Source organism: Protopterus annectens, chromosome 3.part0, assembly GCF_019279795.1.
Source record: "Protopterus annectens isolate FY-2018-M chromosome 3.part0, PAN1.0, whole genome shotgun sequence".
NCBI lineage: Eukaryota > Metazoa > Chordata > Ceratodontiformes > Protopteridae > Protopterus > Protopterus annectens.
This window is the reverse complement of record NC_056731.1, coordinates 1,546,804,064-1,546,831,329: the sequence shown is the minus strand read 5'-3', so window position 1 is coordinate 1,546,831,329 and position 27,266 is coordinate 1,546,804,064. Positions and strand designations below refer to the sequence as shown.

The window sequence follows — 27,266 nt, the reverse complement described above, 5'->3', positions numbered from 1 at the left end:
ATAGTAAAGTATATGTTTGGGACACAAGTTTTAACACAGATTATTATGCTACTGTTAAGTAGATTTTCAAAAACATTTAAATAAATGTTTCATTTTCTATGCCTTCTAAAATAAGATATTTACTTGCTACAAGAAATACATCATCTAAACTCATCATAACTGACATATTTTATGAATAGAGTATTTTTCCTGAATCTGTGGTGTGTCAGTGTGATAACCTTGTCAATGTTTATACTAACTGCTTTCAGTTTCTCTGTGAAAATTCTGTGAGTGAAGCTTCTGAGGAAACTCTTGGACTCTATGCATGAGACAGCCCACATCCCAGATTGTCTCCCTTAACATTTTGGCGGGAAACTTATTAAAACTTGTGGCAAACATTCATTTTGTCAATAGAGTAAAATATTGTATTCACAGAAATTATTATAAATCATATTAGATAGTTATGCAGATTCTTAGAAAAAAAAAAAAAAGCCATCACACTCACACACACACACACACACACACACACACACACATATATATATATATATATATATATATATATATATATATATATATATATCTGATCTCACTGAGTTGTGCCTTTGTAGAGCACTGTCCTACTTGCTGTCCCTAGAATAAATCTGTCTGCTTTATACAAAATAATGCACAGCAAACACATATTGGTAACCAGATTTTACAATCATGCTAACCTACTGCTTTAAAATATATCACATGACATTTCTTCCAAAATAGAGTTATAAGATTATTTATGTTTGTCAATCAGATGAATTAAATGAGTTATAGTAAAGTATATGTTTGGAACACAAATTTTAACATAAATTATTATGCTGCTGTTAAGTAGATTTTCAAAACATTTAAATAAATGTTTCATTTTTTATGCCTTCTAAAATAAGGCATTTACTTACTACAAGAAACTACATCATTTAAACTCATTATAACTGACATATTTTATGAACAGAGTATTTTTCCTGAATCTGTGGTGTGTCAGTGTGATAACCTTGTCAATGTTTATACTAACTGCTTTCAGTTTCTCTGTGAGAATTCTGTGATTTGAAGATTCTGAGGTAACTCAAGGACATTATGCATAAGACAGCCCACATCCCAGATTGTCTCTCTTAACATTTTGGCATGGAAACTTATTAAAAACTGGTGACAAACATTCATTTAGCAGTGTAAATGCATCTAAACATGACAGAACCTCCACAATGTATTCCACAGATCATCACAGCCTCTATGCAAGTGAAATTAAACTCAAAATTACCAACAAGTAATAAAACTCAGCATTCTTCTCCCAACTCAATTTTCATACAAATCCTATTATTCACTGTGCCCACACAGTCAAAAGCATTTCTATATATTAATAAAGAAAAGAAAAGAGAGTAGAAAATAAAAGGGAGTGGGGCAGAAATAAAAAAATGTAAGAGAAAGCTGTAAGAAGTATATACAATGGAATGTCACTTACTGTTTATATTAATAGAGTTAAAATAAAACATATTATTTACTCTTATTTAGTTCTGATTATTATTAGTTAAAGCATGACAGATTATTTACAAACAAGCATAAGCAGTATAATCAAGAAAGTATAATTAGAAATAGCATTTGAAGAACTTATAAACTTTTACAAGAAATAAATATGTTATTATTCTGTTAATGATATTTTCATTACTGTTCTCTCCCTGCCCTTCCCCACCCTTTACCCACTACATAATCTAAATAGAATGTCATTGTTTAAACAAAGAAAATAGTAAAAGAAGGAAAAAAAAGGTAAAGATAAAAAAATTTATCAAATTACTAACCTTACTTTTTTCAGAAAGAAAAACAAATCGAGTCACAGCCTGCCATTAAATCCTCAGGCATTTTGACTGGTTATGAAACAAAACATTTCTTTGCACATAGAGAATAACTTTGATTAAATCTTTTCCAAAATATTTGTGGCTTTCTGGAAATGCAGGAACTATATTCAAAAAGATTAATAATGAACTAAAATGATGAGAGAGAAAAAAAACATATAACAAATCATTTGTTTTTTAGTCTCTTCTTCTTCTCTGAAGTCTTCCAGGAAGCTTCAGTTGCCAATCTCTTTAATGAAGAACTAGCCCATTCCATTTCTTCTATTTTATCCAAAATCCTTTTTTCTTTGACAAACAGTAAAGCAGAGTCTAAATCATCGAAGACCTTAGGACCATCAGGAAGGAAGATTTTAAGCTTGGCAGGAAACAGAAGGTATGTTTTAAACTGTGCTTTTTAAGCTCCCTTATTAGTGGCAGAAAAACTTTTCTTTTAGCAATTACCATGGAAGAATAGTCATTGTCAAAACGCACAGTTGTCTCATTAAACTTAACAGGAGCTTTAGCCCAAGCAGATTTAAGAACCATCTCTTTATCAAAAGATGATAGAAATCTAACTATAACTGATCTAGGATAGTTTTTGTTAGAGTTAGTATTAGCTATAGATCTATGTGCTCTTCGATACCAAAAGAGAATGCTTCTGGTAAATCTAAAGTTTTAGGGAGCCATGTTGTTAAAAAGAAGTAATATTGTTACCTTCAATATTTTCTGGCAGTCCAAAAATCCTAATGTTATTGCGCCTAGATCTATTTTCCAGGTCATCCAGCTTTGTTTGTAAATGTGTATTTTGTTTCAGCAGAAACTCAATGTTGATTTCCTGTTCTTGTATTTTATTTTCCATGTCATTCACAGCTTCTTCTATGCCTGTCATCTGGATCTTCTGTTGTTGCAGGTCCATATGTAACAAGTCTATTTGTTTTGTAGTTTTTCTATGAAAGTGTCTATTTTAGTATCCATTTTATCCATCTTAGCAGTAAGTTGCTGGACTATAATTATCAGAGACTGAAGTTCTTTCTTGATGCTGGAGTCTTGAGAATTTGTCTTACTGGAACTCATTTCAGACTGATAAACTGACAGGAAAATTTCCAAAGTAATTTCTGACAGGAATATTATTAAGATTTCCTTTCTTTTTTAGATATAGTTCAAGAACTATATAAGACAAACATATTTAGAAAGAAAATTACTTCAAGAATTATTTTTTTAAGTAATTAATTCCTGTCAATGTAATGAAATTGGTGGAGCTGAAGAAATCTGCTGCTATCCTGTGTTCATCCTTGGCCACGCCCCTCACTGGCATACATTTCTGATGTATGCGTGTGTCCATACATATTTGCAAAACCCTTCACTGGTATGTGCTAATATGGCAGATGGATTTCAACTGCCTTTACCACTTGTATTTGATCAGAATATTGCAGATAATTGGAGAATATTTGACCAAGAGTATGATATTTTTATACAAGCAGCTTATTCAGACAAAGATGCACACACCAAGGCATTAATTTTGCTAAACCTAGCTGGGTCAGATTCCATTGAAAGAGAGTGTTCATTTCTGTATGCACCAGCAGTATATGAGGGAGAAGATGAAAATCGTCATATTGTTGTACAGGCTGAATCAAGGGAAGACCCTTGAGTGTTTGAAGCACAAATTCAGGGAAATGTGTAACCCCCAGACAAATATTACATTAGGGAAGCATTTGTTTTACGCAAAAGATCAGAAACCAGGGGAAACTTTTGCAGCTTATAAAGCTGACCTGAGAAACAAAGCTAAAATATGTTGGTTTGGTGACTTAAAAGATGAGTTAATAAAAAACAGGCTCATGTGTGGTATTAATAGTGCTTCTGTGAGAAACATTTTACTTTGTGACAGTGATTTAATGTTGAGTAAAGCCATAGAGGTTTGACAAATCCATGAAGTTACAGAAAAACACACAAGTATGGTTGCAAGTGACAAGAGCATGGTTTTAGCAGGCTCCAGAGCAAATCCAGATAGCATGCAACACATGGCAAACAGAAGTATTTCTAGGCACATAGCAGCCACAGCCCCTGCTGGCACACCAGGGAAACCACATAGTTTTTCAGTAAGTTTCAAGAAAGGAACATGCTCAGTACAGTACAAACATGAATCAGCAAAACCCAAGTCCAACTTTATTGTTAACTGTTGCAATCGTGGTGCCAATCATAAGTCTAAAAGAGAGAAATGCTTAGCATTTGGTCAGCAATGTCACAAGTGTAGAAAATGGAACCATTTTCAAAAATTTTGCAAATCAAGTAAACCCCACACAGTTGTAAAGAAGGGTCACTCAAAAAAGCAAATTGATCAAGTGGAATTGCAGCTGTTTATTTTCAATGTAGATGGTGCATCAGTAATTGGTGAAAGAGTTGATGCAGTGAATTTGTTGGCAAAGTGCAAAGTATTTTGTACTGTCCAGATCAATGGTAAATCTACAGAGCTTAAAGCAGACTCTGGTTCAAAGTTTAATGTTCTATCAGCAGGCACATTTGCTAAGGTGAGAACTAATGAACAACTCAATGTGTCTAGTAGCATGAAATTTGTTGCTTATGGAAGTGAAGAAATTCAAACCGAAGACTCAGTAATGCTTTCATGTTATTTGGCTAAGAACTGTTACAGCTTGTTAATCTATGTAGTTTGAAGACCTGTGCAGTCAAAAGACAATCATAAGGCCTTCTTTAGCTATGTTAGAAACCTGGGAGGAAACTCCCAGATATGCTCAGAATTAGTTCAAAATTATGTGAAAATTACTGAACCTACAGACATTGCCAACATACTGGCTGACAGGTTCAGTGCAAACTTTCCCCCCCTCCCCCCCAAAAGGAGAGATATCTATACCAGAGGATTGGAGCCCCCCAAACATCTCTAACGCCCAGGTGAGAACTGCTCTCTCCAAGGCGAAAAACACAGCGTCCATGGGACTGGATGGTGTCCCCGGCTGTGTGCTCCATGAACTCAATGAGGAATTAAACCCGCAGTTAGGACAGCTGTTTAATCTTAGCCTCACCTCAGGATGCACTCCAAGGAGTGGCGACGGCAACTGTGGTCCCACTTCACAAAGGCGGTGCCTCCACCGACCCTGGAAATTACCGTCCCATCAGCTTGACAAGCCTGATCTGCAAAGCCATGGAGAGGATCATAATGGAACTCATAAATAAAGACATAGGGAACTTGCAGACTTTGGATCCAACCCAGTTTGGCTTTGTCAAAGGCAGATCATGCCTTTTAAACTTGGTTGACTTTTTCAAAACAGTCACCAAGGCCATTGATGAGGGAAAGGCAGTCCATACAGCCTACCTCGACCTGGCAAAGGCTTTTGACACAATACCCCACTCAGGTATCATTGAAAAACTCATCAGCTTAAATGTAAACCCATACATCACAAGATGGGTTGCAAACTGGCTAAGTGACAGAACCCACAGGGTCAGAGCTGCTGGCACCATGTCAGACTCAAAGCCTGTCACAAGTGGTGTCCCACAGGGATCAGTCCTGGGCCCACTCTTGTTCGGCATCTACTTTTCTGAAGTACAAGCAAACACAGGAGGGTTATGGCTGACAAAGTTTGCAGATGACTGCAAACTGGGCGCCATAGTCGAAAACACATCTGACACAGATATCCTTCAGAAGGGTCTCACAGTAACGGATAACTGGTGCCAGAGCCATGGCCTAAAGTTAAACACCAAGAAATGCATAGTCATACCCTTCGGGAAAAACAAGGTTACCCCTAGCTACCATATAGGTGGCAATCCACTGAGCACAGAAGAAGTTATCAGGGATCTGGGGACCCAGGTTGACAGTAACCTTTCATTTGACACTCACGTTGCTAAAGTAGTTAGGAAGACCTTCTACATTGCCCACCTGATCATGAAGGGATTCACATCTAGATCAAGGGAGGTCATCGTCCCCCTGTACTCATCACTCATCAGACCAATGATTGAGTACAATGCACCATTCGGAATGTATCTGACCTGACACCTGCAGCAGCTGGAAAGGCCCCAAAAGTTCCTCACCAAAAGGATAAAGGGTCTCAAAAATATGTCTTATGCTGCCCGACTGAAAGAACTCCAGCTCTATTCAGTCGCTTGCTCAGAGGTGACCTGTGCCTGACATACAAGGCCATGTCAAACCCAGATTTGATGAACATGCTTCACCTCAAAAAATCTAGATCCCTCAGAACTACAAGGGTGGGAGACTTAAACCTTGACACGGTTATTAATAGGACATGTTGGAGGGACAGATTCATCACCCAGAGACTCCCTATGCTGTGGAACAAAATCCCGGTACATGTGAGGCAGAGCACCTCACTGGCCTTGTTCAAGAGAAATCTGGACCAATGGATGGGAGATTGCAGATATACCGCAGGGATTACCTCAGTGTCACTGCTTGACAGAGGCACAGCAAAATAATGGGCATAGTTTTTTCAAACTAAAGGGGTGGCGAAAGCCACAAAACTCTGGGCTAGGCTTATAAATGCCCTTGGGCAGATAGCCTAGTATGAACCTATGAAACTATTGGGTCTCAGAGATAGTTTGAGAATGAATCTGCTTTCTTTTACCAAAGAAGTTCATCATATAAGTGTATATCCTAGTTCCAACTTTTCTGAAGCAATTTTCTCAGAGTATGCTGATATTTTCGATGACAGATTGGGCAAACTTCCAGCTGTGTATTCCATGAAGTTAGACCCAGAGGTCAGTTCAATAGTCAGACCAGCAAGAAAAATTCCAATAGTTATGCAGGATAAAGTCAAAGCTCAGTTGGATAAAATGGTACAACAAGGTGTAATTTGTCCAGTTACAGAACCGACTGAATGGGTGTCGTCCATGGCAGCAGCTCACAAAAAGGCTCAGATGAAATCAGAATATGTATTGACCCAAGATCTGAACAATGCATTGCAAATACTGCATCATCCAGTGCGTACAGGCAAGGAGGTTGCAGCTCTGATACCAAATGCCACTGTTTTTTCTGTCTTGGATGCAAAAAAAGTTAATTTTGGCAAGTGATGCTTGATCGCAAATCCTCATTACTGACTACTTTCAGTACACAGTTTGGCAGATACAGATTCCTAAGGATGGCATTTGGAATAAATTCTGCAAGTGAAGTCTTCCGATGTGTAATGGAGCAAATTTTTTCAGGTTACCCTTATGCCATAATAGTAGATGACTTATTGGTTGGAGGCAATCATGAAGTAGAGCATGACAGAAACTTAAAGAGAGTTCTAGAAAAAGCACATGAAGGGGACTTAAAGCTCAATCCTCTGAAGTGTAAATTCAGACTACCAGAAGTTACATATGTAGGTCATTTATTTACCAGCACTGGCTTGAGACCAGACCTGACCAAGCAAGCAGTTATTCTTGAAATGTCAGCACCAGATAATATTCAAGCTCTACAGCATTTCCTAGGCATGGTCAACTATTTAGGCAAGTTCATTCAAGACATCAGTGAGTTGACAGCACCTTTAACAAAGCTGACCCACAAAACTGTTACATGGTCTTGATTGGAACAGCACCAGAAGGAATTTGAAGACTTTAAGCAGAAAATTGTCACCCCTCCAAGGCATTTGACACAATCCCCCACTCAGGCATCACTGATAAACTCACCTAGATGGGTATCAACCCACATATCAACAGTTGGGTTGCAAACTGGCTCATTGATAGAACTCATATGGTCAACAGACCTGTAAACAGTTGTGTTCCACAGGGATCAGTTCTGGGACCCCTACTGTTTTGAATCTACTTCTCCGAAGTACAGGTTAAAACTAAAGGACAATAAGATACTATGACATCAATAAACCAGTCAATCTTTCCTGTGATGCTTCAAAATTTGGTCTTGGTGCCGTTATTATTCAAGAAGGCAGACCAGTAGCCTATGCATCTAGAACACTTACCCAAACTGAAATACAATATACTCAAATTGAGAAAGAACGTTTGGCAATAGTATTTGCATGTTCAAAGCTTCATGACTGTATCAATGATTGAGCTATTGAAATTGATCACCAACCTCTAGTTACTATACTGAAGAAGCCTATGCATTCAGCTCCAGCGAGATTACAAACAAAGATGCTCAAATTGCAAAATGGTCTATACAAAAGGTAAACTTCTTTATTTTGTTGATACCTTATCTAGATCATCCAGAAATACAACAGAACAGCTTGACATACAAAATTTTGATTTTGACATGATGGCAGTGCATAATTTCTCTACCTTTAGACTTAATGAGTTGAGTGATCATAAAAAGACTATCCAATTTTGCAAAAGCTCAACCACTGCATTAATGTTGGATGGCCTTCAAAGCATGTTGATGGAAAATGGCATTATTTTCAAAGGTTCTAAAATTGTTGTTCCTGCTTTCTTACAACATTAATATATCCAGATTTTGCATTGTGGTCACCCAGGTTCCACATCTACTAATAGATGGGTGAGAGAACTAATATTTTGGCCTTCATTACTGAAAGAAATTGATAAAGTACTTTCTTCTTGTTCAATATGCAATAGTACTAAACCCCATTTGCAAAGAGAACCACTTCTGTTAAGTCAAGTTCCTGAACTACTTTGGTCAACAGAAGTCACTGATATCTTCAAGTAGAACAATCAGCATTACTTGGTATTGGTAGACTCTTATTCCAACTGATTTGAGATAGATCTACTACCTAATCTAACATCCACTACTGTTATTACTATGTTGAAAAGTCATTTTTCAGTCCATGGTAGTCCACACAAAGTTATTTCTGACAATGGTACTCAATTTACTAGTCAGTTATTTCAGAAATTTGCAAGACAATGGGACTTTGCACGTTACTAGCTGAATGTGCAGTGCAGAGTGAAAAGCAATTACTTGAAAGGTCAAAGCGTGACAATACCGATGTCTTTTTGAATTTACTTAATCTCAGAAACACACCCTGTGTTGATATACTTGGCTCACCTGCTCAAAGACCTCTATCCAGGAAAACCAGAACAATGCTACCTATTAGTTCCAGTTTATTGAGCCTAAAGCTAAGAACAACAGAACCATAAAAGCCCAATTATACAAGAGGCATTCTATCCAGAAGTCCAGTTATGATAAATCGAGCAGATTTCATCTGTTGAAAGAAGGTGAGACAGTGAGGATGCAAACGGTGAAAGGTTTCGACCAGATTAGTCAAGTTACAGGTATATGCACCGAGCTGAGATCCTACTTCATAGAATCTGAGGATGGGAGTACAGAAGAAATTGCAGACATCTTCTTCCTGTACCAGAATCATTCTTGAAGCATTTTTCCTGTGATACAAACTCTAGATCTCAGATTAAGTCAGACATTGTTCCCATCTCAGAAGGTGTCTTAAACTCTGCTTCCATTTCTGAGGATGTTCCAGTTATTCCCAATGTTGAACATTCAGCAAAGACATTTCCAGTTGCTAAATCTAATTCTCAGTTTTATGTCACATGATTTGGTTGTATTTCCAGACCTTGTGTGAAATACACAGCGACGTGGACATAACTGTATATATGTACCTAGATCTGTATGATTGCATGACAAAGAACTATTTCTATTATTTGCATGCCAAATGAGATTCTTAGCATTGCATGATTTATTTCTCAAAGAGAGGATGTATATGTATGTGTTGTGTCTTTAAAAAACATATCAAGGACTGAACATGCACATATAAGTAGCAAGCACATGCTCTGCCCAGTGCCATTTGGAGACTGGAGTCAGAGAAAGAGCATGTATGAATGCAATAGCTATTTTGTATATATGTTATCTAAATTAAAGTCAGTAAGGTTCTATCGTGATGTGTTTGTATATGATAAAGCTGTTTGAACCAAACCCATGAAGATCCGTCTATTGTATCCTTACTAGAAGAGTGACAGCTTCCATCATTCCTATAGTACTAGCACTGCCCTTCTAACCTATATAGATGCTGTCAATAAAGCTAAAGATAATGGCAAATACTTCTCTTCCTTATTTCTAGACTTGTCTAAAGCCTTTGACACAGTTTGTCACAGCAAACTTCTATTTCAAATGTCCTCACTATGTCTCTCTCAGCCCACCCTTTTGTGGTTCAAAAGCTACCTGTCCAATAGGTATCCAGTCACCACTGGTATACCATAAGGCTCTATCCTTGATCCCATTCTTAGGAAGATTTAACAGCTACTGAAACATGGCTTCATAACTCACAACTCATTTTCAACCCAAAAAAGACCAAACTATTACTTTTTTCCCCAAAGCCCTCTCTCATGAAAAAAAAAAGAAAATTTAAAGTCCTCTCTCTTTATAATGCTACAATTGAAGTCACTTCTCATAGCAAATTATTAGGGTCGATAGTGGATGAAAATCTTACATTCAACCTACATATACAAAATTGCATAAGAAAAACTTATCAAAAACTAGGGGCACTTTCCAGAGCCAACAACTTTCTCACCGACGGAACTACAACTACACTTGACACTACTTATCTCCTCCCCACATTATTTTATAGTGCTTCCATCCTCACTAACCTCCAGGCTTCACAAAAATTAAATCTTGAATGATGCTATAACAAAGTTGCTAAATTTGCAGCAAATACCCCTTTCAGAACCCATCACTGTATAGCACTAAAAAGCCTAAATTGGTTAGAATTGCCTCATCAACTAACATATACACAGCTTCTTACCACCTATAAAATTATCTAGCATCCATCTGCCTGTCCAGCAATAAAAATCATTCTGCACAACTATGTTCCCAGTCGGACATTGCATTCCAGTGACCAAAAACTCCTGTCTGTCCACAAACCTTTCATATCTGCTGGGCATTGCCTGTACTCATACAAGGTTGCTAAGGCCAGGAACTCCTTAACTGTATCCATCAGGCTAATACCCTCCCTTTCATCTTTCAAAACCACTCTGAAAGACTTCCTGTCTAAAATCTGGCTTGGATGTTGCTCAAACTTTATTCCTAAATGTGAGCAAGTACCTTTTTTCATTTTTTATAAGTCCTTACTCTCCCTTCTTCACTTACTTTCTTACTTCTATCAAATTATCTTCCCTGACTTTCTCTCTAAATATACCATAAGCCTGTTTTCCCTCAGTTCATATTGCAATTCCTGTTTGTATTAGACTAAGTTACCTTTAATTTCTATACAAACTGTCTAAAAGTTATCTAATTATTAAATGATTGTCATATAACTTGTAATGATTCCTAACCAATGTTTTTCTATTGTGTCTAATTTGTTATAGTTATTTAAACTACAGATGCTTTTGTTTTATTTTTGGAAATTGTAAAACTGTTGTTCCTAAATGTTTAGTAGTAATTTAGAGCTTTTCTCCCTCGGTCCCTCTGGAAATGGGCTTCTACCTATTCAGACTTTCCCGGTAATTAAATGTCAATAAATAAATAAATAATGCTCTGAAACCTACATCAATATTAAATTGTGGTTATAAGATATTGATATTTATGTTAAAAAGGAAAGAATTCAGGGAAAATAAATATAGTTTTTCTCCGGGAATAAAAGTGTTAATTGAATGTTCTGGCTCATAATCATTTACATCATTAATTCAACAATCTAGAATGCTACATGCTAGTGTTGTTAAAAGGCCTTTGCGGGCTATAGATATGCATGAGGTGCAAGGCAGTGTGGCACATGAGATGTTATTTACATTGGTTTAGAATCTTCAGTAGGTTTAATCAAAACATTTTGCACATGGGTAAGAAACCTTTATTCTTTTTCAAATTTAAAGTATTGTGGTAAGTGAATTCACTGGTACTTCATGTTCAGTGCAGATGGATAAGAAGTTGCAATGTCCCTCTAGACACCCTTCTCATTGGACTTTGTCTCTTACATGATAGAAATTTGTGAATAACATTTACCCTTCTTAACATGAGTTATTTTCTGTCAGTGATATCTTATGCACATAATCTATTATTATGTGCAGAAAGGGAAAAGCAGTTTCATGAAAGTATGTCATGAAGTCAGAAACTTTTGAGCCGAGTGTTAATAATGATAAAAGCAAGGGGTATGCTTGATTAAAATATAAAGGGATTGACTGCGTATCTGCCTGGGTCGTCATGATACGGAAATTAGGTAGTGGATGTCAGGTGTGTGTGTGTGTGTGTGTATCTGCCTGGTTGGTCACACTATGGGAATTAATTAGTGGATGTGAGGTCTGTGTGTGTGTGTGTGTGTGTGTGTGTGTGTGTGTGTGTGTGTGTGTGTGTGTGTGTGTGTGTGTGTGTGTGTGTGTGTGTGTGTGCGTGCACATGTTTTGTTAGTCCATTGACAGACTGTGCTCTTGTTCTACACAGTTCTTTGTGTGCTTTGATCCACTGAATACAAAGCTATTATCCAGCTTTTCACTAGTTCCTGAACAGGATAAAATGTTTGTCAGAAAATAGATGTATGAATAGCTGAATCACTGAATGAATGAATGAATGAAAGCAACCTCTTTCAGTGTCCTTCCTTCTTTGATGCCTTTTCATGTAGTTGTCATTTACTGCGGTTGCCTAATGACTATTTTTGCTTTCTTTCTCTGCAGGGCTTAAGAGTGTTTCTTAATTTACAGTCGGTGCTTCATGATGAATCCCAGTGGAAGTTTCCACATGAATTCAATCCAAAGAACTTCCTCAATGACAGTGGAGAGTTTGTTAAGCCAGATGCTTTTCTGCCATTTTCAGCAGGTAGTAGCAACACTCTTATCCACTGTGTTTTTTCAATTATATGAAGTGTATGTATAAAAATTCCAATCTTTCTGATGTGCTGTATTAAATATAGGTGCACAAACAATGACCTGTTCAGTCATTTTCTAAACCACTTAGCCTTGTTAGGGTCATGGTGGTAGCATGCTGAGGTAGGTAGACCAAACTTCCAAAACTCCAGTTCATCCTTTTGGTTCCCTGGGCATTACATGCAATCAAGAAAATATAAGTTCTTCAAAATATCCCGCATTTTTCCCTTGGACCCCTCCCAATAGAAAGTGGCTGGTATGCATCCAATGTGGAACACCAAGGTAGAAGTGACATCAGATGCCCCAGACACCTCAAATGACTGCTCAGGTATATTGTTATACTAATTATAATCATAGACATGCCCTTCACCCACTACAGTTATCCATCAAGTGATACATTTTGTATGGTTTATTACATTATGAGGAAGATATTTTGGAGCCTTCCTTCCCATACTTGCCAGCCCTATGCATTATTGCTACAAACCTTTCATTTTATTTCAGGAATTAGACAGTTGTACACAGATATCACACAGGCAGCTATAAGTGTAGTTTTACTAAACATCTGTAACATCCTCAGCATGCTGCAAAACTTCCGTAGGGGGGCAAGCATGCAATTCATGTGTGGGGAGGGTGTCATAGACTTTTATAAATAATGTAGCCTCTCAGGCAGTCTCATCTCCTTTGACAAATGACTCTCCCTAGGTCTTTGATCTCCAATGGGAATACATTAGTCAGAGATGCACTGGATATCATAGCCTACAACCTATCCTGCAGGACACATAAGAAGGAATCTCCAATTCACTGTTCTTCCACCCCACTGACTCATCCTGCACTCAGGCTATTACTCAAACCCAGGCCATTTCAGACATACTCTGGTCTCCATCAGTCCATGCCAAATACCCAGCACAAGTTAGCAGTATTAGGAAGTAGCACTCTTCTATAACAGCACTGTAACAGTCAAGCTGATGGAATATTACTGAAAGACATGGATCACCTTCATCCAAATTTGATGAATTCATTGTACTGGTGGTGGTTGCTGCAGTGGAAAATGTCCTTTCCTCCAATATGCCGTAACACTAAAGCTAAGTGTTATAAGAAAGAAATGGGAGTGACACATCCCATTTCTGGGTAATGAGGCATCCTACTACCCATGTAAAATCCTATTCTTGTCTTTCCATTATTTTAGGGCAGATGTTGAGTGTATGAGGGATGTGATACACTATATTATTAACATTTCTCATAGCAGTTTGTTGGCAGAGCTGGGTCTACATTACAGCTGGTAGTTGAGTGTTTGAAAACAATTGTTGTGTAGTTTAGCTTATTACATGCTTTAGAAATATAGTTTTCTTATTGTTGACAGCTGTCAGAGAATTGATTGAATATCAAGTATAAAACAATAGAGTCAGCAAATTGTCCAGTGCATAGTTTCGTCTTCAGTATCTCACGACCACTGACTTTGCTGTCAGAGGTGTGATGTTCAGAGTAATACTGTTCTAGTTTATTGCTGCATAAAGCACTACATCTGTCAAGCCAGTGATATTTGTTGGAAGTGAATGTGTTTGGAACTCTTATATCAAAAATAAAAACAAGTTGTTATTGCTTGTGTTATAATTCCAGAACTTTATACCAAGAAGCTATCTTTTGGACTTATCTTGTTTTGTTAGTATGACCAACATGTATCTTAAATGTAGTCTTTTGGCCATAAGAAACCATGTTGTAACAATACACTCATATGCTTAAATTGGTTTTCAATACTGTAGCTCAGGAGGTTGCCCATTCTCTTTTGATACTAAAAAGATCAGAAAGTTGCAGCTTATATCCCCCACTAACCAAAAGACCCATTTGCCCGAGATGGCAGTACCTTATGTAGAGGTTAATGATTTCTTATCACTAATGGAAAAGAGTAAGGGATAGTTTATTTAATGAAAGAAAAATTAATATTTACAAAATCAGTATTTCTGAAAACAAAAAATGCAGACATTGCAATACAACATATATATTCATCCTTTTTCTTTAAAAATGCTAAAACTACTTACATCTAAAACTACTCTAAATGCTAGAACTCCCAAACTACCTAAACTACGTCCAACTCACCACTGCTCATAGACTCATATTTCACCCTTCTAAATGTCCAGCTCTAGCTAATATCCTTCCCCCTTACACCCCTAATAGAACTCTCATATCTGAACATCAAAACTTGATAGCTATCCATAAGCCCAAACGTCCTGCTGGCCAACTCCTTCTCTCTTTCTCACTAGGTAAAAAATGGAGTTCTCTCCCCTCCACTCTAAGAACTATACCAAACTCAGAAAACTTCAAAATTCAGCTTTTCAAACAACTGTCCACTAAATGGAAATGTACCTGCCTTCACCCTACCTAAATCCAACCAACTACTTGCCCATAAAATGGTTTTGTTTCTTCTCTCCCAGGTTCCTAAGCTCTCTAAATCTCCCGTAGCTTGTTTTTCTATGACTGTATCCAAGCTCTCTTCAATTCCTAGAGCTACCTACCCCTCATCACAACTGTGTAAATATTGTAAATAGTTTCATACTTTAAATGTGTACTTGTAAAGGTTTTATATTTCTGCTTTAAAGGTGTGTATGTAAAGTGTTTTCCCCACATGCTATGCAATGAGTGCTCACATAAATGAACCTGTATTGTCCTTAAGATCATCTACAATGATGTTTGTCTGACTATTGTGCAACACTGTATGTACATTTGTTGCAAATTGTTCTAGATAATGTATCTTTACATTTCTGTATTACTATATCTGTACTGTATTATGTATTTGGAGCTTTTCTCCCCGGGCCTCCACTGAAAATGGGTCCCTTGGGCCCAGTGGACTAGTGGACTTCCCCAGTAATCAAAATAAATAAATGATAAAAATAAATAAAATAAAAAACATATTTTTTTTACATGTCAAATTCCCACAGTTTGACATGCCTATAAAACATGTCTTTCTTTTCCTACCACATATTTGATCACATAAAATATGTTTCTTTCTAAAACCTATAACTCTACTCCCTTCTTTGTTGTAGCCTTTTCCTGGTAGGTGCCAAGAATAGCAACCAGATCAGTCAAGAAAGTCCCACACAGACAATAAATATCCAGTCAGACGCAATCAGGATTCAATGACCCTCAGCTCCTTCTCTCACCAGGACCTAAACAATAGCACAAATTCAACACTGGGTCCTATGAAACAGTCACCAGTCTTTCTTGCAATCAGCAATCTCAAGGAAATCATGTTTCCATGCTCCTTCCCTTACCATAGATGACTCAGTTGTGAGACACATAGATGTCCCTCTCACCAGGTTGGATAAGGAAAAATCACGGTCATCTGTCTGTCAGTTGCCAGGATCCACCACATCATACACTCACTCAAGTCTCTCAACAGCAGGCACTGTTATGACTCCATCATAGTCCATGTTGTTGTGAGTGACTTGAGATGTACCTAACTGGATTACATGATGAGAGACATGACTGAGCTCTGTGATTATGTGTCTCAGGCAGGTATGTCCCTAGCCTTAAGCAGCATTTTACCTTTGCCTAGGATAATACTTCAGTCCACACAGAAAATGATTGACTTCAACAATTGTCTTAGGTCCTGGTGTCATTCAAAGGGGATCCAGTATCTGTCAGCTTGGGATGACATGCTCAACAGACCTCATTTCTTTGCCAGAGACGGTCTTCACATTATTTGCCAGAGATGGTCTTCATCTGTCACCCCTGGGATTTTGGTTACTGGCTAAGGCTCTTGACACTCCCATAGTGCCTTTTTTAGGCAATGTCACAAAAACAAAATTCCCAATGTAAAAATACCTTTAAAGACAACCTCAAGGTTGTGCTGCTAAATGCTAGGAGTCTAAACAAGAAACTGCACTCACAGGAAGCAGTCTTCAGCTTGGAAGATGCTGACATTTGTGCAGTCATTGAGACCTGGTTTAAGGCTGCAAACAGCACCCCAGCTAGACCAGGTTACATTTCCTTCCACACATTCAGCCCACAAACTGAAGGCATGGAAACTAAAGGAGGTGGTGTATCAATATTCATTAAAGATAAATTCATCTCTAAATTGATTAAACAGGACAATTCCCTTGAATTACTTCAGGTGCAATTGACTGTAGGTAGGACCCCTTTTCAGGTTATTGCCAGCTATAGGACCCCCTCCATGAATCAGGACATCCACTCAGCCTACTCGGATCTACTTGAGTCAATCAAGATACAACCAAACACCTTGGCTTTGGGTCTCTTTAATTACCCATCCATTGACTGGGGAAATTATATGTATTCTAACTCACTTGCCCAACTGTTTCTGGACTTTGTTAACTCCATTGCCCTGGACTAGCTGGTTGACACATCCACAATGGGCTGAAACATCCTGGATCAGTTACTCACCAACATGGGGGACCACTGCACCACCCCCAGTGTGTGGCCATCCCTGGTGAGGTATGACTACAAATCAGTCTTGCTAGAAGTAACTATAACATGAGACCCCCCCCCCTTTAGCAACAACTAGACCAAAAAGCTTCTCCAAGGCCAATTACAACCTCTTACGTGACAGCATAAATTGCTTCATAGTCCCTCCCTGTACTGATGGAACATATGCTGAGTTATACACCAATGCTTTATTTGAGCATATGTACAGTTTTATTGACTCTGCCATACCTGATAGAAGCAAAGCAAGATCTTCAAGGAAAAACAAACCTGCCTGGTGGACAACTGCCATTAGTAGCCTGTACAATAGGAGAAAGAATTTGCTGTCTGAGAGTAGGAAAGAATAGTCTCAAAACTGGAAACACTCCATCCTCAACTTAAACAACCAAATAAGACTCCTACTGAAGTCTTCCAAAGCTAACTACATATCAAAATTAGCTTCCCTAAGGATAACCACAAGGTGTTCTTTAGTTACATCTGTAACCTCAAAGGTAAGGCCAGATTTGCAGTGAACTTGTCATTAATGGTACTACTTATACAGAACTTGTGGATATAGCAAACCTGCTGGCTGACAGGTTCAGTGAAAACTTCACTCCCCTGTTCCCACCACATATATCCCAAAGCATCTCTAACACCTGTCCCCCATTTAGTATATCTAGGGAGCAGGTCTTAAACACTCTCTGCAAGGCTAAAAACACAGTCTCTGTGGAGCCAGACAACATCCTGGTCTTTGTTCTACATGGGTTAAAACTGGAATTAGCATCATCATTGGGCATGCTTTTCAATTACAGCCTAAGCATTGGCTTTATCCCAGTGGAATGGAAAACAGCTACTGGCATCCCTTTTCACAGAGGGGGGTGCATCCACAGATGCTGGGCACTATAGTCCCATTAGCCTGACCAGCCTTATCTGCAAGGCCATGGAAAGAATCATCATGGACCTTAATAACAAAGACATAGGAAATCTCCAAATGCTTGACCCCACCCAGTTTGGCTTTGTGAGGGGGAGATCATGCCTGTTAAACTTGGTGGACTTCTTGGAGACAGTCACCAAATCCCTAGACAAGGGCACATCTGTGCATATGGCCTACCTAGACTTAGCCAAAGCATTTGACGCAATCTCCCGCTCAGGCATCATTGATAAACTCAGCCAGCTGAGTATCAACCCGTATCTTGTCAACTGGGTTGTAAACTGGCTTATTGATAGAACTCATATGGTCAGCAGACTCATAAACAGTTGTGTTCCACAGGGAACAGTTCTGGGACCCCTACTGTTCTTAATCTACTTCTCTGAAGTACAACCTAAAACTAAAGGACTGTGGCTGAGAAAGTTTTCTGATGACTACAAACTGGTAGCAATAATTGAAACTCCTAATGATGTCAACATCCTGCAAGAAGGTCATATGCAGACTAATTACTGGTGCCAGAGTCATAGTCTTACACTTAATGCAAAAAAATGCATTATCATCCCCTTTGGCAAGGGTGTTATTCCTGCAAACTACCACATCAGTAGCAATACTCTAAGCACACAGTCAGTGGTGAAAGATCTGGGCATACAGACTGACAGCAACCTAAACTATATGGGTTCTCTCAATGAGCTAGTCAGTGACCCATCTAAAGATATAAGGGTTGATACCTAGCTGGGTGAGTTTGTCAATGATGCTTGAGTCAGGGATAGTGTCAAAAGCCTTGGCTAAGTCTAGGTAGGCTCTACGCACAGATTTCCCCTCAAGGGCCTTGGTGATTGTCTCAACGATGTCCATCAGGTTTAACAGGCATGATCTCCCTTTGACAAATCCAAATTGAGTAGGGTCAACTGTTTGAAGATTACTTATATATTTGTTAAGGTCCATGATGATATGCTCCATGGCCTTGCAGATAAGGCTAGTCAGGCTAATAGGTCTATAGTTCCTGGGGTCAGTAGAAGTACCATCTTTGTGCAAGGGGATAATGGTGCCCTTTTTCCATTCAGCTGGGATGAAGCTGGTGCTTACACTATGATTGAAAAGAGTAACCGATGCTGTTGCTAATTCCTGTTTGAGCATATGTAGGATACAGTCTTGGATGTTATGAGATCCCATAGATACTCCATTTTTGAGCTTAGAGAGGGTATTCACAACCTGGTCTTTAGAGATACAAGGTAGGGGGCAGGTGGTAGGGATGCCATGCGGTACATTTGGCAGGGATAGGGGAGTGATGTTTTCACAGAACTTGGCAAACAGGTTAGCAATGTCCACAGGCTCAGTATATCAAACATCATATTTGATCTATTTTTCTGTCAGTATTTCCATCTTATAGGTGTGATGACTCAGTCATTAAATCTTAAAAATGTAGTTTCAATTTTGGTTGGATAGGTTCCTTTGTGAAGTATTGAGACAGATGTAATTGTAAATTTAGAATAGGGAATTGTTGTGAAAGTGGGCATACTTAATCTGGACCCTGGAATGAACATTTTAGTAATTTTTGGTATATTTTTTTTGGGGAGGGGGCAAAGTTTGAATTCCTGAGTAACCACAATATATTTACTCATTAAGTTAGTTGGGCAAAGGAGGATTCCTGACTGAAATTTTATTTTTCAAATGAGGAAGTTGAAGTAATTACTGCTCAATTATGTTAGTGGTTTGCTGATTAAAAAAAAAACAGTGGGGATCTATATAAGATTAAACACATTTATTTATTTGTGTATTTATGTATTTATTGATTAATTGATTGATTGATTGATTGATTGACATTTGTTTAACTGGAAAGTCAAATTGGGTTGAGGAACCTATTCTGAGTAAAGGCCCAGGGAGAAAAACACACATGCACAATTACAAAAACAAATTACAATATTATAAAAATTCCATAATTTTATACAATTGTAGTAGTTATGACTTAAATTCTGACAGTAATATTATCTATAAATGTTAGACTACAAAGATATTTATCTGTTTTCTACAGTTGTTACAGTTTTAGTATGATAATTATTTACAAAATTAGAGAACTTAAGTTACTGCAATTCTTGGAGTGCAAGAAAACAAAAATAAATGCAACATAAAAGTATGATCTTTCAGAATTAGATTCATACAAGGGAGCAGATGAAAATGAGATATAGAATGTAGAAATGTAAATTAGCTGAATCAATGATGAGAGAGGAAATTTGTACCAACAGGAATATATTAGTGAGTTTTGCAGGGAGAGAAAAGTAGGGGGGGGGGATTGCAGAAACAATGTTTGTTAACATAATAGAAAAGATTAAGCTTGCAGTATTATATGTACAGTATATAGACATACTAGTGGAGTAATAGATATGGCATTGAAATAAATTACTATAGAAGGCATAAAGGTTTATGGTAGAGACACTATAAGAACATAACCGTATAGTACTATATATGGAATTTAATTAACTATGTATAGAGCAGATACTGGGTTATGATAAAGACTAAAGAGAGAGCATGTCAGAGACAAAGGTGTTTTTTATATGGCTCTGAAAGTAAATAACAGATATAATGTACAGTGAAGATTGCAGGAATGATAAAAAAAGTTGAACAATGATGACACTAATCTGGTTTAGAGCATGAACAAAGTCAGGAAATTATTTTAGTTGTGACTTAAAGAGGTGATACCTGGTTAAAGATCTGATTGATATGGAAATAGTGCTCCAGGCTTTGGCCACACAATCTGACTACAGATCATGCCAATGTTTTGGGGGGCGTTTGAATGGCAAAAAGCATTTTTTTTTCATTAGATGTAAGAGGATGATTTAAGAGGTGGTAATATGCCATTTTATTAATGAAGGGGCAGAAATTAAGGTTATATAGAAGTTTATGTATTATTGACAGATGGACATACACAGATAAAGGGCTAGTTTAATATTTTAGTACTGAGCAGTGGTGGGATTGATGCGTTTTATTAGCAACAAATCTTGCCAATGTGCTGCAACATTGTTCTAGCTTAGATGTTAGAGTAACCCGGAGGATTGTTGTATATAGTAGGATAACCATATAGTAGAGAGGGTAAAGGAAATGTGATAGCTAGGCTTACATTGACAGAGCTGCTAAGAAATTACTTTGTCTATATAGATTTCCTAATTTCTGATCTTTTCTTTATAGCATGTTATATGTGAAGGTAATATTTTAGATTATTATCAACTGATAGACCCCAACATTTTTGTATGATAAGCAACTTTGATCACTGTATTCTTCAATTATGTGATTTTGAAATTATTTTTGTATTGGATATGTGATTTTAGGAAATAGAGTAATATATATATTTTTTTAGTGTTAAGCAGAAGGTGACTGTCACAGAGCCAGCATTCAACAGTCTTAAGGATTCTTGTGTGATTTCCTGTAGACGGAGAAGGTTATCAAAAGAACAGATGAGAGTATAATCATCTGCATATTGTATAAGATATGCTTGTTGGACGGATGTATACAGGTTATCAGTACAGTTGTTAAAAAGGAGAGGACCAAAAATAGAACTTTGTAGCACACCACTGTTGACAGCTAGATATAGAGGAAATTGGTATCCTACTGTTTGATGGATTGGTTTCTGTTAAACAAGTAGTTATTGGAGCACTGAAGAGTAGATTGACCTAAACCCAAGGAAAACCTTTGCAGAAGGATTTTTTTGTGAGATACTGTTTCAAAGGTTTTTAATAAGTCTAAGAATATGGAGGAGACTAGCTTTTCTTCATCTCTGGCCTTAATGATGCTATCTGTAAAAGGTATGAATGCAGTGTCTGTGCTATGAGCAGGCTGCTGTAAGATATGATGGAGAAGATGTCTGTGGACACATATTCTAATATTTTTGAAAGGGGATAAAATTGTAATAGGACTAAAACCGGGTTATACTATCGAACTGACGCCCTTGTGGAGAGAAGAGACATGGAATTCTTGTAATATTAAATAGAATGGAACCAGGGTAGGCAATGGTATCAGCAGCTATTTTCAGAAATTCTCCAGGTAGATTATCAGCAGATACCAACATGGTTTTGTTTAGTTTAATAGATATTTTATAAATGAGGTAGTGACCGGTTTTAACGTAAAGTCAAGAACATAGTAGATGGGGCAGGGGTTTGGGGTTGAGGTGAGTTGATGGAATTAGGTGAGGATTTTTTTTTTGGATACAGTAATTATAAGAGGAGAATGGGTGCAGTTTGTAGAAGAGAGATCCTGGGAGAAGGGTTAGGGACCTTGTTAATGCCTGGGCATATCAGCTTATTAATGGAGGGATAAAACTGTTTTTGGATTATGTCTATAGCTGCTTTAGGGGTTGCTATAGTACAGTTTCCTGTCAGTATTGATGTTTTATTCCTGTGAGATTATAAAGTACCTTAAAGCATTGTAAGCATTGAAGTGATTTAGATTTTTGCCATTATTTCTATAGGCTTTATCTCTGCTTCTCATGAGGGTTTTACTCTGACTGGAAAGCCAAGTAGCATTGTTGGCTGTTAATCTCTTCAAGTGGTATAGAGGAATTTTGAATACTCAAAGATATTGTTAAATTTATGTAGAGCATCATCCAGTGGAATAGCTTGCAGAATAGAGCAGTTAAAACATATTAAGGTGGTTAGAAAGATGTTAGGGTTGAAGATGGAGAGATTATGGATCATTTTGTAATGGCATAGGTTTGAAGATGATCACTAAGACAGCTTAATAAGTTAGTAGAGAAGGTATATTTAGTGGAGTCAAAAACATTATCCAGTCAAGGATGGACCCATTATCTTTAGATTTACTAGATCCGGTTGGAAAGGGAGTAAGTTGTTTGAACCCATGTAAGTTGATGCTTGCTGCTGTAAAGTTAGACATAAAGTTTTGCTAGCAATATTAAGATCTTCTAATACTATGGTTTCATTAGAGACTTTGCTAGCAGTCCAGCAGAGAATGTCTTCCTGAATAGAGACATTATTTCCTGGGAGAATATATTAAACCAGGCTGAATAAGGAGAAAATCACATTTAGTTATTTGTCAGGTGCCAGAATCCACCATATCATCCATGCACTCAAGTGTCTCAACAACAGTTACTGTTATGACTCTGTCATAGTCCATGAAAGTGTGAATGACTTGAGATGTACCTCCATGGACTATATGAAGGGAAACATGATTGTGCTCACTGAATATGTGTCTCAGACAAGTATGTTCCTAGCCTTAAGCAGCATTCTACCATCTCCCATAATGATGCCTCAGTGCAAACAGAATATGAATGATTTTAACAATTGGCTTAGCTTCTGGTGTCATTCCAAGGGGATCCAGTACCTGACAGCCTGGTAAGACATGTTTAACAAACCATGATGCTTTTCCTGAGATGGCTTGCATGTGTCTCCCTTATGCTTTAGGCTCTTAGCAAAGGCTCTTGCCTACCCCTTTATGCCTTTTTTAGGCAACGCCATGAGATCAAAACTACCAACACAAACATTTCATCAAAATGCAAATTAAAGTTCATGCTGTTAAATGCTAGGAGTCTAAACATGAAACTGCACTCATTGCAAACATTCTTAACCCTGGAAGATGCTGACAATTTTACAGTCATAGAAACGTAGCTAAAAAATGCAGAGAGTACCCCAGCCATACAAGGTTACTCATCCTATCATACATTCAGATCACCAACAGTGGGCAGTAAAACAAAAGGAGGGGGAGTTGTTATATATATAAAAGACATACACACCTCCAGGCTGTCTACAGGCCCCCAAACTTTGACTCAAGAGGCCCACTCCACCTATCTGGAACTCTTTGAATCTATCAAGATTCAACCCTTTACCCTGATCCTGGGTGACTTTAACTATCCAACCATAGATTAGAACTACTCATGCCAAAATATAATGCCCATAGATTCTTTGATTTTGTCAATGCAAATGCCTTGGACCAGCTGGTCAACACCCCCACAAGAGGTAAAAATATCTTGGAATTGGTATTAACCAATATGAGTAACCACTGCAGCATCCCTACAGCGTCATCCTTCCTGATAATATCCAATCACAAAGTGGTCACTTTTAAAGTCACCATCTTCCCCAACATCCTGCAAGCTAGGGTCAAACAAAAAAAATTCTCCAAAGCTGATTACAACCTCTTGAGAGATGATATAACCAACTTCACAGCCCCTCCCCCTCCATAGGAACTGGTACATATGTCCAAACCTACACCAAAGTACTATATGAGCATTTATATAGCTGCATGAAATCAGGAATACATGACAGGACAAAATCATCCTCCTCATGGAAGAATAAACCTGTCTGGTGGACATTTGCAATAAATAAACTCTATAATAAAAGGAAAAAAAAATACTGTCCAGGACGAAGAAGGAGCAGCTGCCTAATTGGAAGCAATGTCTCCTTAGCCTGAAGAAGCAAATAAGAGCACTAGTGAATCCTCCAAAGCAAACTTCCAGACCAAACTGGCCACATCTACTAAAGACAGCTATAGGGCCTTCTTCACATATCTCTGCAATCTCAAAGGAAACACTCAGATCTGCTCAGAACTGGTGGTCAAGGACAACGCACACACAAACGCCATAGATATAGCCAACCTGCTGGCAGACAGGTTCAGTGAAAACTTTATCCCTCTATCCTCCCATCAGTAAATCAGGACATCCCCAGCACCTGCTATCCTCCCCTTATCTTTAAAGAGAAAGTCATCACTGCCCTCACAAAGGCAAAAAATACAGCCTCTGTGAGATTCAATAACATCCCAGGTGACATTCTACATGAATTCAGGCAGGAAACTGCAGCACCATTAGGCACCCAATTCAACCAAAGCCTGGCCAATGGCTTCATCCCAGCTGGCTAGAGGACAGCCACTGTCATTCCTTTGCACAAAGGGGAAGTGTCCACTGATCCAGGAAATTATAGACCCATCAGCCTAACTAGCCTGATCTGCAAGGTCATGGAGTGGATTATCATGGACCTCATTAACAAGGACATTGACAACCTCCAAACACTTGATCCAGCACAGTTTGGTTTCATCAAGGGGAGGTCATGCCTGTTAAATTTGGTCGACTTCTTTGAGACACTCACCAAAGTCATGGATGAGGGGAAGATGGTGCTCACCATCTACCTTGACCTGGCCAAAGCCTTCGATACTATTACCCACTTGGGTATAATAGATAAACTCTCTCAACTAGGCATCAATCTATATGTTACCATATGGGTAGCAAACTGATCCTCTGATAGAACTCACCTAGTCAAAATAGAAGAAGCCACCTCAAGCAGTAGACACGTAATGAGCACCCCTAGGATCAGTTTTGGGGCCTCTGTTGTTTGGGTTATACTTTTCTGAGGTGCTGACCAAAACCAGTGGACTTATGGCTGACCCAGTTTGCAGATGACTGCAAGTTGAGCACTGTCATCAATTCCCCTAGTGATGTGTGCATCCTCCAAATGGGTCTCACCCAAACAAATGACTGGTGCCAGAAACATGGCCTCAAACTGAATACCAAAAAATGCATAATCAGCCCCGTAGGGAAGAGTGACATCTCCACAAATTATCACATTAATAACAAGGTCCTAAGCATGCAATCAGTAGTGAGGGACTCCAGCACCCAGGTTGATAGCAAACTGATTTTTGACCACCATATTGCCTCCATTGTATGAAAAGCTTTCTACATGGCCCACCTTATTAGTAAGAGTACCTCATCCTGGGACAAGGAGGTCATAACATCCCTGTATTCTTCCCTTATAAGACCCATTATTGAGTACAATGCCCCCTTTGGTATGTACCTCAGAAAGCACATTCAGCAGATGGAGAGACCACAGAGGTTCCTCACCAGGCGAATCCAGGGCCTCAAACATCTATCCTACACTAATAGGCTAAAGGCCTGTCCATCTACTCAGTCTCATACAGACTCCTCAGAGGTGACCTCTGTCTAGCATACAAAGCAATATCAAACCTCACCTTGATGGGACTGCTGCATATCTGCAAATCAAGCTCCACTCGAGTAACCTGCAAGCCTGACCTCAACCTGGTCTGTTACATCAATAGGACTTGTTGACAGGACAGATATGTATCCCAGAGACTCCCCTTCTGTGGACTTGACTCCCTCTCCACGTCAAGCAGAGTACCTCATTAACCCTTTTTAAGTGCAACCTAGATAACTGGATGGGGAACAGAAAATACACCCCTGGGATTCCACCTGTATCCTTGCTGGACATGGGGAATTGGGTGCTAACTTGTCAGAACATGGGCTAAATTCTTGACTAGCTTTGTAAGGGCCTCAGGACTAATAGTCTAGTAACTTTCTATGATCCTATGACCCTAAACAATAATGTAAATATGTTTATGGTTATCTAATCAATGATGAGCAATGAGTTGTTCCATGCTATGGAATTTTGCTATTTTATTTATATAAAGAATACATATTTTAGCACATGATAGCACATCCACCTACCTTTCTTTGAGGTCTAATGGTCCTGATTATGTTATGGTCAGGGGGTGGTATTTCTGAGTTTTTATATGAGATTTTAACTGGGTTTCTATAACAGAGAGACTATCAGGTGAGTTATATGCTATCCATGCATGCAGTTTTGTTATTTTATTGCAAACACTATGGCTGTTTAAAGAGAAGTATTTCAGTTTGTGTGATTTTGGGATGGGTTTGTGGATAAAAGAAATAGGGATACCACTTATTGTTATTTTAAGGAAGAACAATTGAAATGAATATAGTTTTATTACTCATAAGCCACGGTGGTGCAGCGGTAGCGTTGTCGCCTCACAGCAAAAGGTACTCCCATTCGATTCTCGGCTGGAGTGCCTTCTGTGTGGAGTCTGCATGTCCTCCCCACAGTCAAGTGGCATTCAAAAGACATGCATAAATGGGCGTGCCTTCGTTGAAGGTTGGGCGTCGGGCTGGCAACTCAACACCGTAAAAATCTGCTGCCAATTATTAGCGGACTGGAGTTCCGCTGTGGCGACCCCTAACTGGGAAAAGCTGGAAGAAGAAGAAGATAGTTTTATTACTCATAATTTGAATGAATTGGATGGTACAGAGAAAGAGGAAAGTGGGGGGTGAATGAGTTTAAGATAAGGAAAGGAAAGATGTGAGAATTAGCATAAAGTAAGAGAGGGAAGAATGGTTGGGATTTGGGGGGAGGATGTGGAAACAAATTGAGTGCAAGTATGCAGAGGGTAAATGGAGCAGGTTTAACTGCCCCCCCCATGACTAGGGACACAAAAAAGAAAGAAAAAACTAAAAAGACCAGTGGCTGCTTCTAATGTTATTGGAAAAGAAAGAGTTGATGTTGCAGGACTCATGCAATGATTAACTTAGCAGAGTTAAATAAAATGTTTTCTGGGTGTTTAAAAAGTCAATAATTAAATCATTACATGCA

At 38.3% G+C, this 27,266-nt stretch overlaps 1 protein-coding gene across 1 annotated transcript in view; it reads left to right on the top strand.

Annotated features, from left to right (window-relative positions):
• The first annotated feature begins 12,213 nt into the window (after positions 1-12,213).
• The window catches only part of LOC122796841 (cytochrome P450 2K6-like), a 75,399-nt gene continuing 60,346 nt past the window's right edge, over positions 12,214-27,266 (top strand). Inside the window, exon 1 of the mRNA XM_044065585.1 lies at positions 12,214-12,486. Coding sequence (XP_043921520.1) covers positions 12,237-12,486 — 250 coding nt within the window. The 5' untranslated portion in view covers positions 12,214-12,236. The remainder of the gene's footprint in view (positions 12,487-27,266) is intronic.